General features: G+C 36.2%; 2 protein-coding genes across 2 annotated transcripts; both read left to right on the top strand.

Annotated features, from left to right (window-relative positions):
* Positions 1-5585: 5585 nt before the first annotated feature.
* LOC145136998 (uncharacterized) lies at positions 5586-7257 on the top strand. Its single transcript, XM_079071134.1, has 2 exons — positions 5586-6325; positions 6924-7257. The coding sequence occupies exons 1-2, from the start codon at positions 5645-5647 to the stop codon at positions 7086-7088; spliced, it is 846 nt and encodes a 281-aa protein (XP_078927260.1). The 5' UTR covers positions 5586-5644; the 3' UTR covers positions 7089-7257.
* Positions 7258-10822: 3565 nt separating this feature from the next.
* LOC145137850 (zinc finger AN1 and C2H2 domain-containing stress-associated protein 13-like) lies at positions 10823-12704 on the top strand. Its single transcript, XM_079071991.1, has 2 exons — positions 10823-11161; positions 11766-12704. Exons 1-2 carry the CDS (start codon positions 11063-11065, stop codon positions 12543-12545), a joined length of 879 nt encoding a protein of 292 aa, XP_078928117.1. The 5' UTR covers positions 10823-11062; the 3' UTR covers positions 12546-12704.

Genomic DNA, 12704 nt, shown 5'->3' with positions numbered 1-12704 from the left:
CAAACCCTTCTGTTTATGAGTCGGATTAGTGAGTGGGGTTAGAGAAGGACTCAGCCAGTCTGTGTCCGTGATGGACATGAAGATCATGGTACTCGACGAGTTCAAGGAGGAACTCGGCGAGTCCAAGACAATCTCCTTAGCCGATGAAGATGGACTCGGCGAGTTGTAGAACAACTCGGCGAGTCGGTTGAAGATAGTCCCGAAGTGTTAGATGAAGGAGAACTCGTCGAGTTCTCGCTAGACTCGACGAGTGGAGTCGGGGTTGTTTGGGATTTGAGGAGCATGGACTCGGCGAGTTGGTAGAACAACTCGGCGAGTCGAGTCAACTAGAAGGTTGACTTTGACCAGGACCTTGACCAGGGTTGACTTAGTTGACCTCTGGAGGACAGTTTAGGCTAAGTTCTATTTTTTGGTGTTGGTAGCTCGGTGAGCTAGGAGAGCAGCGCTTCAGAGAATAGTCGATTAGCGGCCAGAGGATTATTAGCAGAGTTCAACAGTACAGGTGAGTTTCCTTCCAGTAGGAACGGGTCTACGGCCACAATGTCGGCCCGTTTAGATAGCAGTAGTTCCGAACTTTGGTCCGGTGCAGTAGTACAGTATGTTTGATGTCTTTGTGATTCAGGCATGTTTATGTGTTAGTTAGTCCGGACCTCAGTCCGATGCAGTATGCAGTATATGTGTTTATGCTAGTAGTTATGATTATGTTATGATATGTTCAGTTAGTCTGGACTTCGGTCCGATGCAGGGGGCAAGGCCCCAGTTAGTCCGGATTTCAGTCCGATGCAGGGGGCAAGGCCCCAGTTAGTCTGGACTTCGGTCCGATGCAGTGGGCAAGGCCCAGTATGTGCTTTATATGTTATTGTATGGTATGTGGTAGTTTGGAGGAGCTCACTAAGCTTCGTGCTTACGGTTTTCAGTTTTGGTTTCAGGTACTCAGTTTTCAAAAGAGGAGCTCGGGAAGATTGCAGTGCACACACCATTTGTTCAGCCTGGGATGTTTATACTCTGATATATTTGACAGTTGTTATGATTTTTGAGATACATTGTTTATGATTCTTATATGACGTTTGATGAATATGGTTTTATTACTAATTTAAAACGAAATTTTCAGACTGTATTTTTGGGATGTTACATCCGACGTCCGTTTTTTACTGTCTTTATATCGTTAAGCTCCTATTAACGAGATCTTCAATTCTTGTTTATATTGGGTCAGCTAAAAATCGATCGGTCTAAAATTCGATTTCCGAGTTGTATACTGATATGCTAAATCTTAGAAAAATCATAACTTCCTCTAACGAAGTCAGATTTGGACGTTCTCTATATGCACGCTATCGGTTTAATGTCTACTACGACTTTTGTTTAGATCTCTAAGGCTAAAAAGTAGTTTATCAAAAATTCACTTTTTACGATATGCGATGTCGTGCCGGTTTACTCGCAAAACTTCGACGAGTCATAACTTCTTCGTTATAAGTCGGATTTCAGCGTTCTTTATATCTCCAGAATCCTTGTCACGACTACTTCAACTTTATTCAAGGATATTGGGTCAAATGTTCATTCTATTTTTTTACGCATATTTTATTCTTAATTTATTATATCGTTATAAGCAAGTATATTGCACATAAATCACATAATACTCAAATAATTCTTCTTCATTACTTCAAAATAGGTTACAATTGTTGACCCTAGCTATTACATTATCATAATAATGCTTAGCCAGAAACACGAGCGTTACATCATGTATGGAAAAAAATGGGACAAAACTTTAGATCTAGCAACTTATCATTAGAAAGATTAGATCTTGGACACTTACAAAGGCCCAAACTTGGTCAAATGAAGCTCCAATCTAGCTAATGTGTTTACAACTCTTCCAATGGCTCCTTCTTCCTTCAAAAGCAAGCACAAGCAACAAAATGAGTCCAAAAATGGAAAAGAGGGATTAGGGCTTTCTCTTTCTGGTTCGGAGGTGATGGAGGTTGAGGGTGAAGGAAACCCTAGCCCATCACTTCATTTAAACAGGGTCCAAAGTCCGAAAATTATTGTTTTTATTTAATCAGATGTCATGCCGTGACCCCTATAGTTTCACGTCGTGACACTTTAATGACTTAACCCGCACAACACAACCATTTCACGACGTGAGGGTGCTCCCTTCACGTCGTGACCATCCTTAGATCCATAGTTTGCTTAATTTACCGTACCTCTAGGCTCCGAATGTTACAATTATGTTGACGTTTTCAAAATCGCATGAATTCCTAGGAAATCAAGAGATGGAAGTTGCATACCCGAAAGTCAAGATGCGAAGCTGACGTCACCTATAGAATAGTGATGTAGCTTTTGTCCTACTGTTTAAGGCATCAGTTTATTGTAAACCTTGAATATTATTGTAATCGTTTTCAAAAATAATACGATCACTAATTATGTTATACTTTTGTACAGTTAAATGTATGTGTAATGACTGTGATCCATAACCAAAAAGTCGTACAGACCGACGTTTCCGTTGTCAGCCGAGAATGTGACATTTTAGATAAGATAGATGACTACACGAACCATGAAAAATATGCTTGTTACACAACCTTGTAATGGGATATGTACAAAAAAACCATGTAAAAACTCAATATAAAGCCTATTCTCACTCCTAGTTCACAACTATCACATAGTTAAGAAATTTCAAGACTTGGTATCGATCTAATATGTTATAAAATTATTTGAACTTAAATCGTCCACTACTTACAACTAATTTTGAATTTCATCATGAATATTACTCATTAAACACTCAAGTGATCTCCAAACACATCAAAATGACCAATCTATATGGATTTCATCATTCAGTTGGTCTTAATGTGTTAGAATATTTATACTATCACATTTATAACATCGATTAGTCAATTCAATTAAATTAAGCAATATTCTCCATGGATGGAGCTCACAAGAACAGACTCCAATTTTACAAAAAAATAATCAGGTGGTTTTCTTCAATTTAATGAACATAAGGCATTCACATATAGGTTCAACGTATCGTTAATTTCAATTTATTAATTTAAATATTTTCTTATTAAAATCACATGAATATTTCATTACTTTTTTTGGATCTAGAACTCAAATTAAGTCCTAACAAAGGAAGAAGGTTTACCCTATGAGATTTCTTTGAGTGAAATGGTGAAGGTTCTCAACTAGAATCAACCGTTGCTTGATGAAATATAAATCGCTCTTCTAACGTAGGTGATATTTATTTTCTTTTCTAAAATATGTTTCGTCAAAATGGAAGAGTTTCAAGCGTTGGTTACTTAAGACATGTTATCTTCTCCTTATTGTCATATTTGGTCCTCCAGTTTAAGTCTTGACCAAAAATTACCCTACATAACTTAAGATATGTTATCTTCTCCTTACCGAAGCCCGTTTTTCTCTTATTTAAATTTAATAGAAGTATTAAAATAAATGTTAAAATATACATAAAAGAAAACAAAAGGGTAAAATTAACATTTACAAGTTCAAACGTTTTTGGACCTTGTTGCATTTGGTTGTTGGATTTCAGAAAGACTATATGTCGAAATGATCCGATCTCCCGACTGTCTTGCCTGGATGATCCTTACTTGTTTGATCTTAAAGTAGACTTTGGTATTGTTGAGGAATCTAAACTCTTAAGATAATAGTTTCACGTAGTATGAAACTAGACTAAGACATATCGTTATGTACATCTAGGTCTTTCGAGAAAGGTGTAAGGCGAAGCTCTGCTCGATTCACCAATCACCAGACACTTTGTCAGGTGAGTGCGTAGTTATTATCAAGAACATAATCTTAACTTAAAAATATACATATAATAAATGTTGCTTGTATTATCTGTGTTATGTGCTATTTGTAAAGATAAGATAGTAACATTTGGATTATGAATTGTTGTAGAAATCAATTTCCTTTAGATACAGGTCTTGCCTTAGATTAGGAATAAGACTTATATAGGATTGCTTAGTGCTGAATAGTCTTGACATCGATCAGGTCTCATAGTTAGGTTAGGGTGTGGGACCGAATCAGAATGTAATCCTCCCCGTCTTGGGATGACCAGAAATGGTGGGTCTCGATCAGACAACCGAACGGTATGTTTGGGTCATCGACCAAAGTATATGACCAACACCAGGCTGTTTTAGGCGGTCTTGTGAATTACGTTGCTAGCATGACTTTATAACCCATGGACGTAGATGAAATTGAAAGCCATATTCATCAAAATCTATGAACATTGGTTGCCTTATATGACTTACACTAGCCAAGGACTCCCCTAGCAGGTGTAGTCAAACAATTGCTTAGACAGTTCATTCGGTAAGGTGATTCTTTCAGATGATTGTCAAATTAGGATCTGTAAGGATCGGTTGGGATTGGGTAGATGGTCTTAGAACATGTTATATATTTACACCTGATATATGTCTTGCATGAATGATATTTTATCATTGAAATGTTATGGGCTTGAAAACCCTACGTATCTCACCAGGTTTCCCAAACCCGACCCACTCATTTTATTGCATCACAGGTAGTGGAGCCAAAGTTGAAATGGTCTTGGTTCTTCAAGCCCATATTGCCGACTAGAGTGACTCAAATGGACACCCCCATGTTAGGGTGTAACTGGTCTAAGACTAATTTGGGTAGAAGCTACAACTTAACCCATTGTCGTTGACTTAATAATTTAAGTAAATTCTGATCAACATGGTTACGAACCAATATCTAATCCTTCATTATTTAGAGAATGGTATAACTATCAACATGGTTGCCATGTAATAGGTTTGCAAAGTCTATTTGTGTTTATGTAATCAAGAATTTCCTTCATCAAGACCATCAGATCAAACCATGATGTTATATCCTTTAAAAACCATGAAATTAATCCTTCAAAATGTCCATGAAACACCCAATTCAACCCACCCAAAGTGATATACACAAAAATGATGCTTAAAAACATAAATTTCAACCACCATTTTCATTTTCAAATGAAGAAATTTCCAAAAATATTTTTCATAAAATGCATAAACATACTATAATGGTCATATAGCAAGAAAATGTACTAATTATATAAATTTATACCAAAATATTTAGCAAGTAACCGTAACACAAAATAACCACACATGTATATATTGTCATCGTTTGTGGTTACATACTTTGGTATTTGTAAGAATTACATTTTTTTGTAACACACATTTTAACCTATTATTAAACTACTTTTTATTCCACTCATATATATGACAAGACTTCAAGTCTCAATCTTATGAAAATATGACATATTATATCGCTAGGCAAAATACCTACTTCTTTATTTAACCCAAAACTTATACATTTATGTCGATCTTGCTAGGCCAGTAAATATTCATGTCAATGTTGCTAGATAAAATACATTTATTTTATCTAGTTATAACTCTATTTAACCCAAAATTTATACATATTCATGTCAATGTTGGTGAAGAATAGCAAATGAAAATTTAAATTTATTCATGCAATAACGAGCCGAAACAGTCAAAAAGTATTTTGATGGACCGAATGTAAGCCCAACCCAGTCTTAGTGGTCCATCTACAAACCCTAGCATTTTCGGCGCCACATATATATTTCTCCATCTTCAGCTCTAGGGTTTCGCATCTCTAAACCTATCTTCTTTCTCATACACAAACAGCAACCATGGCAGAAAGAGGCGGAGAACGTGGTGGATTTGGAGGCGGAGAACGTGGAGGATTTGGACGTGGTTTCGGTGGCCGCGGAGGCCGTGGTGGTGACCGTGGTAGAGGTCGTCGCCGCGGACCTCGCCGCGACACAGAAGAAGAGAAGTGGGTGCCAGTAACCAAGCTGGGGCGTCTTGTGAAGGATGGTAAGATCACCAAGCTTGAAGAAGTCTACCTTCATTCCCTCCCCATCAAGGAGCACCAGATCATTGATCAAATCCTGCCGTCACTTAAAGATGAGGTGATGAAGATCATGCCTGTCCAGAAACAGACCCGTGCTGGACAAAGAACCAGGTTTAAGGCTTTTGTTGTTGTTGGAGATGGAAATGGCCACGTAGGACTCGGAGTCAAGTGCTCAAAGGAAGTGGCTACTGCCATTAGAGGCGCAATCATATTGGCCAAACTGTCTGTGATTCCAGTGAGGAGGGGATACTGGGGTAATAAGATTGGAAAGCCCCATACTGTGCCATGTAAGGTTACTGGAAAGTGTGGTTCAGTTACTGTTAGGTTGGTTCCGGCTCCTCGTGGTGCTGGTATTGTGGCTGCTAGAGTTCCAAAGAAGGTTCTTCAGATGGCTGGGATCGATGACGTGTTTACGATGTCTCGTGGATCCACAAAAACCCTTGGAAACTTTGTTAAGGTCAATTTCTATTCTTTTTGCATCTTAATTGAGCTGATTATAATTTACTTTTTCACGTAATCTGCTCTTATTCAGTAGTTACTCATCAACTCTGGTTTATCTACACTACTTTGCATATAAAATAGTTGCATATAAAGTAGTGTGTTTTTTTGCAAGTGTCAAGTATGAACTAATTAAACTTTGTATCTCGCTATTGAGGAATGCATCATCCTATCTCACATTTGCCAAAATCACACCCCTAACTCTTATTTGTAGGATGTATTAAAATTTCAATCTTTTAGTCCATGAGTATATTGAATGTAATTCTATCAGTTCAGACAATGATCGTGTTTTTTGGCTAGATTTATCTGGGTAGTATAATTAAATTAATGATGAATATTTCACAATTGTTTTTTATCTCTTCATTGTACTTTTTGCTGCATTTGATATGAACCATGTGAATTAGTATGAATTTTCACTATTTTTTTGTTGGTATAGTTGTTTATGGTATTGAAACTTTATGCTTTTTTATGTTTCTGTACGTGTCATATATGTATTTTAAGGATTGGAATTTTGTTGAGATAAATACATTTAAAATCAAGATGTGATTTTTTTGCAGGCTACTTTTGACTGTTTGCTGAAAACTTATGGGTTTTTGACTCCTGATTTCTGGAGGGAGACAAGGTTTTCAAGATCACCATTCCAAGAGTACACAGATCTTCTTGCAAAGCCAACCACAAAGGCAATAACTTATGTTGAAGATGTTGCTGAAATTCCTGCTTGACAATCTTTGAGAATTTTGGAGAGTATGTTATGTTTTTTATCTAGGATGTTTTGTCACAGAATACTGGTTGAATTTCATGTTATTTCTTTTCATTTTTGATAATTACTCTATTCTGTTTTGGGAATTCAAGTACAATCTTTGATAATACCGTATGGATGTTTTCTCGTCATGCTTCTTACTTGATATGCACCCTGAAAAAAACAAGTTAAAACTAGTAATGAGTAAAGACTCCCTAATGCTTGGATGATATCCATTTTTTTGTTTTCTCCCATTCACCCTAAAATCTCATATACCTTACAATAAACTGCCAATTTTCTACTTCATCTTCAGATCCTTGTTGCAAATTCTAACCTATTAGACAATTAGAGCCCTAAGAATGTTCATCATCTTATTTGATTCAGATTTTTAGAGCCATTGCACAAACTGTTGCCTTGAATAATTTGTTCTCAAAATGGATGTGGGCGAGTTGTATCTATATTGTGACAAATTGGTGTTACAACAAAAATATTTAGTTTTGGTGGTTGTGTTTTTCCTTTAGTATCTTATTTTCTAAAAAATATATTACAAATGTAAGTTTTTTTTGTTTCCAATGTAAAATGTACGTGGATGGATTTAGTAGACATTAGAGGGTGTATGGCGCTTTTTAGGGGACAAAAGTTTTTTTTGGAAAAGTTACAAAAAGTCATGTTTTTCTAACTTTTCCAAAAAGTTCATTTTTACTTGTATCCAAATCCAAAAGTAGCTTTTAAAATGTATTTACCAAACATCTTTTATCTTCTATATTTTCCTAAAAGGATTTTTGGCTTCTAAAAAGCTAAGACAAACACCCCCTGATGATTTTTTATTGATTCTTAATTGGGAGCTGTTTTATAATATCATTTGTAATGGCAAAGAAAATGTAAGATTCTTTAGTATCATGAGGGTTGGGGTTGTTTAGATGTATCAAAAGTATTGAAGGTTGAGGTTGTTTAGTTGTATCAAACATGTTAAATGATGATGTTGTATCAAATGCGTTGAATGCTTAGTGATTTGGAGGTGATCTTTGAATTGTTCCATTTATGTTATCATTGGCCCACTTAGCATTCAATTACTTGCATTTTGTGTTAATTAAGTTGTTTATGTCATTTATTTAGGCCCCGTTTGATACGCATCTTTCTAGATCCAAACAGATCTTTCTGGTTGAATGGACCGGAAAGACTGGTTGAATGGACCCGAAAGACTGTTTGATTTGCACAAAAAAAAATGTCTTTCCCGGTAAGATATGTCTTTCCCAGAAAGCACAAAATCATATCTTTCTGACTGAATGGACTGAAAAGACAATTATACATCAAACTCCGCCTCTTTCTTTCTTTCTTGGATTATTAATTTTTTTTAAATTTATTTTTTATTGAATTATTACTATTTTTTCATCATTCAGCACAGTCAATCAGATGTACAATCAAACAACATAGTTTCTTTCTCAGTCAGAAAACTTTTTCAGACAGCACTTTCCCAAACAGAAACTATCAAACAGGACCTTATATTAGTATCGTTTTTCACATTAGTTAAAAGAACTTACTATGTTTTTTATTTTCTCATGTATGACACAATATTCTATTTCTAATGGAGGTCTCTTATGGAAGGAACCTCTCTAGTCTCTACCTTTGCATACATCTAATATTTCTATTGCTTTGCGCCTATTTGTGAATTATTATTATCTTTGAACGATCAAGATGTAATTAACCTTACTAAATATGTTTTTTCCTGTAGAATCATCTAAATATTGAACATGTCTATACTATATTTTCATGTTTCCTAAAAGATACTCTCTGGTGTTGTATTTGGTATTTGAGGAAATACAACCACCATCATCACCATAATGTTGTATAGTTTTAAGTATTAGTGTAATGAATGTACAAGTAGTTCTCTTGTACCATTAGGAAGGTCATTTAGTGTGTGTAGTGGATGGTGGTCAAATGTTAAAAAACAAGTTGAAGAATCTTAAGAGATTTGGAACCACTACCACCGCTGGAGCGTTAAAGAAGAAACACATGCCGATCTGAACCTTCATCTCCACTTCTGTTTGAGCTCCTATGTTTGAGTTCCTAGATCGAAGAGTTAACCCACCGCCAACATCTAATAGAGGCAAACCCTAGCATCACAATCACACATGTTTTCACCTTATCTAGTTCGTCAGAGAAAGAAATAAAGTTCGACGAAGGTGACGATCGACTCATTAGAAGATGTGGACGGCGATTTTTGTAGATTTAATTGACGGGGGAGGTGGATGACGGTGGATCTTGACAGATCTGTATGGAGGTAGGCAGTTGAGGATCTGAACAGAGATGAACGGAAGTGGACGGCAATTGATTTGGACGGGGGTGGATGATGGTAGATCTGAATAGAGGCAAATCCAGTGACATGTGGCTGGCAGTGGTGCTCTAGCAATGAAGAGAAGAAAGAGAGGGAATATAAGAAGAACAAAATAGTATATATATATATATATATATATATATATATATATATATATATATATATATATATATATATATATATATATATATAAAGACAAAACCTCATAAATGGTCCCTGTGGTTTTCCGAAATTTGGGATATAATCTCTAAGTTAAAAAAAACCTCATAGATGGTCCTATGGTTCCAAAACTTTTAACAAATAGTCCATCACCCACATAAAATTTATTTTATACCCTTTTAATTTTTTATAATTAATTTTAATTAAAACTATTAAATAAAAAGAAAAACAAAATCAATAACCCTATTTGGGCGTACACACACACACACACACATATATATATATATATATATATATATATATATATATATATATATATATCCCTCTCGATGAAATACCCTTCACTTTCCACGCATGAATTGGTAGCCAATATCCTCCTTTATTGGAAACAATATTCTACTAAACAGAAAAAACCTTATATCACAACATATAACCCGCTGGAAGAACTTCATTTAAAGACCACCTTCAAGGATTTGTTGAACATTCACGGGAAAAGATGCAATGAAGCCTCATCGGAAAGTTACATATATATGATCAAACCTAGACCCCTGAATCTTGATCCCAATACCACCGGTGCTCTCTTCCTAACAAAACCATATAGAAATCGATTTTCCTGCGTTGAATCAGAACCATAACCTTTGGCTATTTCATTTTTGTTTCACCATTAGAAGAAGTGACTACTACAACAAGCCATCCTCGTGTTTCTACTTCACTATCATCGGAGAAACAAGGAGGTCTACGTGAAAGAAAGATTAAGAATCAACATGGAACCTCAAGTCTGGTTTTGATGGGGTTTGTAGAAGGAGACAATGAACAATACTCGTGTTATGAATCAAATCGACTCGACGCTTTTTAGATTATCCTCCAACAATTTCATATACATCTCTTCATCGTCCATTTCATCGTCTTGGGTAATTGAGGTTTGAGTTTGAGTACTTTTATGCGTATGTTGTGCTAATACATGCTTCTTACTAAAGCCTATTTTTTTCTTATTTAAAATTAATAAAAGTATTAAAATAAATGTTAAAATATACAAAAAAGGAAATAAAAAGGCAAAATTAACCTTTCAATTTTTAGAGACCATAATCACAAAAAAAATTTAATTTTAGACCATCCATACAAATTCAAATCTTTTTGACCTTATACACGTTTATTTGCTAACCACAAGGACCAAATTTGCAATTTAGTCGCTCAAAAATAAACAAATGGAGTAAACATTGATACGACCGAGAGGATGCAGTTGACGTGTCTTTACGTGCTTCCGTGAAAGGGGGCTCCGCCGTCTTCTCTTCCATTCTGGAATCTGGACTGTTCGATTCCGCGCAGAGAAGAAGACTTTGAACGCGGAGTCTGAAAGCTTCATCAAATCCTACAAATCAACATACGCATTCATGTACATCCATACTTGCATACTTTTCATTCATCAGATATAAGAAAAAAAAACATTTTTTTTGGTTAAAGTAATGGGGACGCCGGCAATACCAAATCTGGGAGAACAGTGCTCTGTTAATGATTGTAAGCTCATAGATTTCCTTCCTTTCACGTGCGATTGCTGCAACAAGGTCCTATTCCAAGCCCTCTTGCTTTTTGCTGTTTTTCCTCATAAATCTTTGCTATAATGTTTGAAATTTTCGTTAAATTCATGGAGTTTCACCGGTGGATGCTATTATGTTCCTGTGATGCTTGATGCATGGTTAGTTTTTTTGATATAATTGTTGAAATTGATCATTGCGGGCTTAATTAGCACTCTACATGACCTTGATGGCAGATTGTTTAACTTGTTTATTTCAATTTTAGGGTTTAAATAAGTATATGTCTTCTTAGGGTTTTGTTAGGTTATAGAAAGGGGGAAAGGGCCTATTCATATGTATACTAAAACCTCATGTCATTGACATGAATCAGGAAACTGATTATCCGCAAGAAGCCATGAAGGCGCCATAGAAAGAATGATACACAAGCTTGATGCTTGCATGCCATGATTTCTATCCACTTGAAAATAGCAGCATTTTTTCTTTCTTTTAATCCAAGGCAAATACCACTCAACTCTAGTATTCCATAATTGTTTGTCATAACTTCATCTTCATGAATAAGTCTCTGTGAGCACTTTTTACTTCCATGGTAGATAGAACACCCATCATCATCATCTTATTTGTGATAAATTTGCAGGTTTTCTGTCTAGAACACCGGAGTTACAGTACACATGAATGCCCAAATGCTAACAAAAACGACATAACAGTTGTCATCTGTCCACTCTGTGCAAAGGGAGTTCATTTAGTCCCAAATCAAGATCCAAACATCACATGGGAATCACACGTGAACACAGATTGTGATCCATCAAATTACGAAAAAGCCACCAAGAAAAAGAAATGCCCAGTTCGTGGCTGTAAAGAAACCCTCACATTCTCAAACACAATCAAATGTCGCGACTGCACCATTGACCACTGCCTAAAACACCGGTTCGGACCCGACCACACTTGCCCTGGCCCTAAAAAACCTGAACCCACCTTCCCATTCTGGGGGTACGGGAACCCGGATCTCAAAAAGCAAAACCCACCACCAAAACGGGCGACTCATGTATCCGGATCCGGATCTGGATCGAAATGGGCTAATGGTTTCTTGAAGGCGGCTTCATCTGTTAAGGCTTCTGCTGGAGCTGGAATAGTGAAATGGAGTAATGATATTGGGCAAGTGTTTCAGGGTGGGAAAGATGGAGAGGGTGGTTCTAGTGGTGGTGAGAGAGTGGGGCAAATGGAGGTGTGTCCTGTGTGTAGTATGAAGTTTTCTAGGGTTGGAGATTTGATAGATCATGTGCAGAAAGTTCATGAGAAGAAAGAGGTGATGAAGGTGACATTAGATGTGTGTCCAAAGTGTAGTAAAGGGTTTCGTGATCCGGTTGCACTTGTGGAGCATGTTGAAAGAGAACATAGAGGTACTTCCAAAGCTTAGAGATTGTTATTTTATTTATTCCATTGCCAATTTGTTATTTGCGAACCATATTTGTTACTCTTCCTCGTTTTTCCACATCATTATTTTTGTGAAGGAAACCTTGTAGATGAATTGTCTTGTTTTAGATATAGAATGATTCAGCATTGAATTGTGTCTCAA

This window comes from Lactuca virosa, chromosome 9 (assembly GCF_052849685.1).
Source record: "Lactuca virosa cultivar CGN04683 chromosome 9, Lactuca_virosa_CGN04683_v6, whole genome shotgun sequence".
In the NCBI taxonomy this organism is placed as follows: domain Eukaryota; kingdom Viridiplantae; phylum Streptophyta; class Magnoliopsida; order Asterales; family Asteraceae; genus Lactuca; species Lactuca virosa.
This window is presented reverse-complemented; position numbering and strand designations above follow the sequence as displayed.

What these genes read in the sequence shown, in the direction of transcription:
- LOC145136998 (XM_079071134.1), top strand. Translation starts at nt 5,645, where the DNA reads ATGGCAGAAAGAGGCGGAGAACGTGGTGGATTTGGAGGCGGAGAACGT. An exon ending in CCCTTGGAAACTTTGTTAAG is followed by an intron (nt 6,326 to 6,923) that starts GTCAATTTCTAT and finishes ATTTTTTTGCAG; the next exon opens with GCTACTTTTGACTGTTTGCT.
- LOC145137850 (XM_079071991.1), top strand. Translation starts at nt 11,063, where the DNA reads ATGGGGACGCCGGCAATACCAAATCTGGGAGAACAGTGCTCTGTTAAT. An exon ending in CGTGCGATTGCTGCAACAAG is followed by an intron (nt 11,162 to 11,765) that starts GTCCTATTCCAA and finishes ATAAATTTGCAG; the next exon opens with GTTTTCTGTCTAGAACACCG.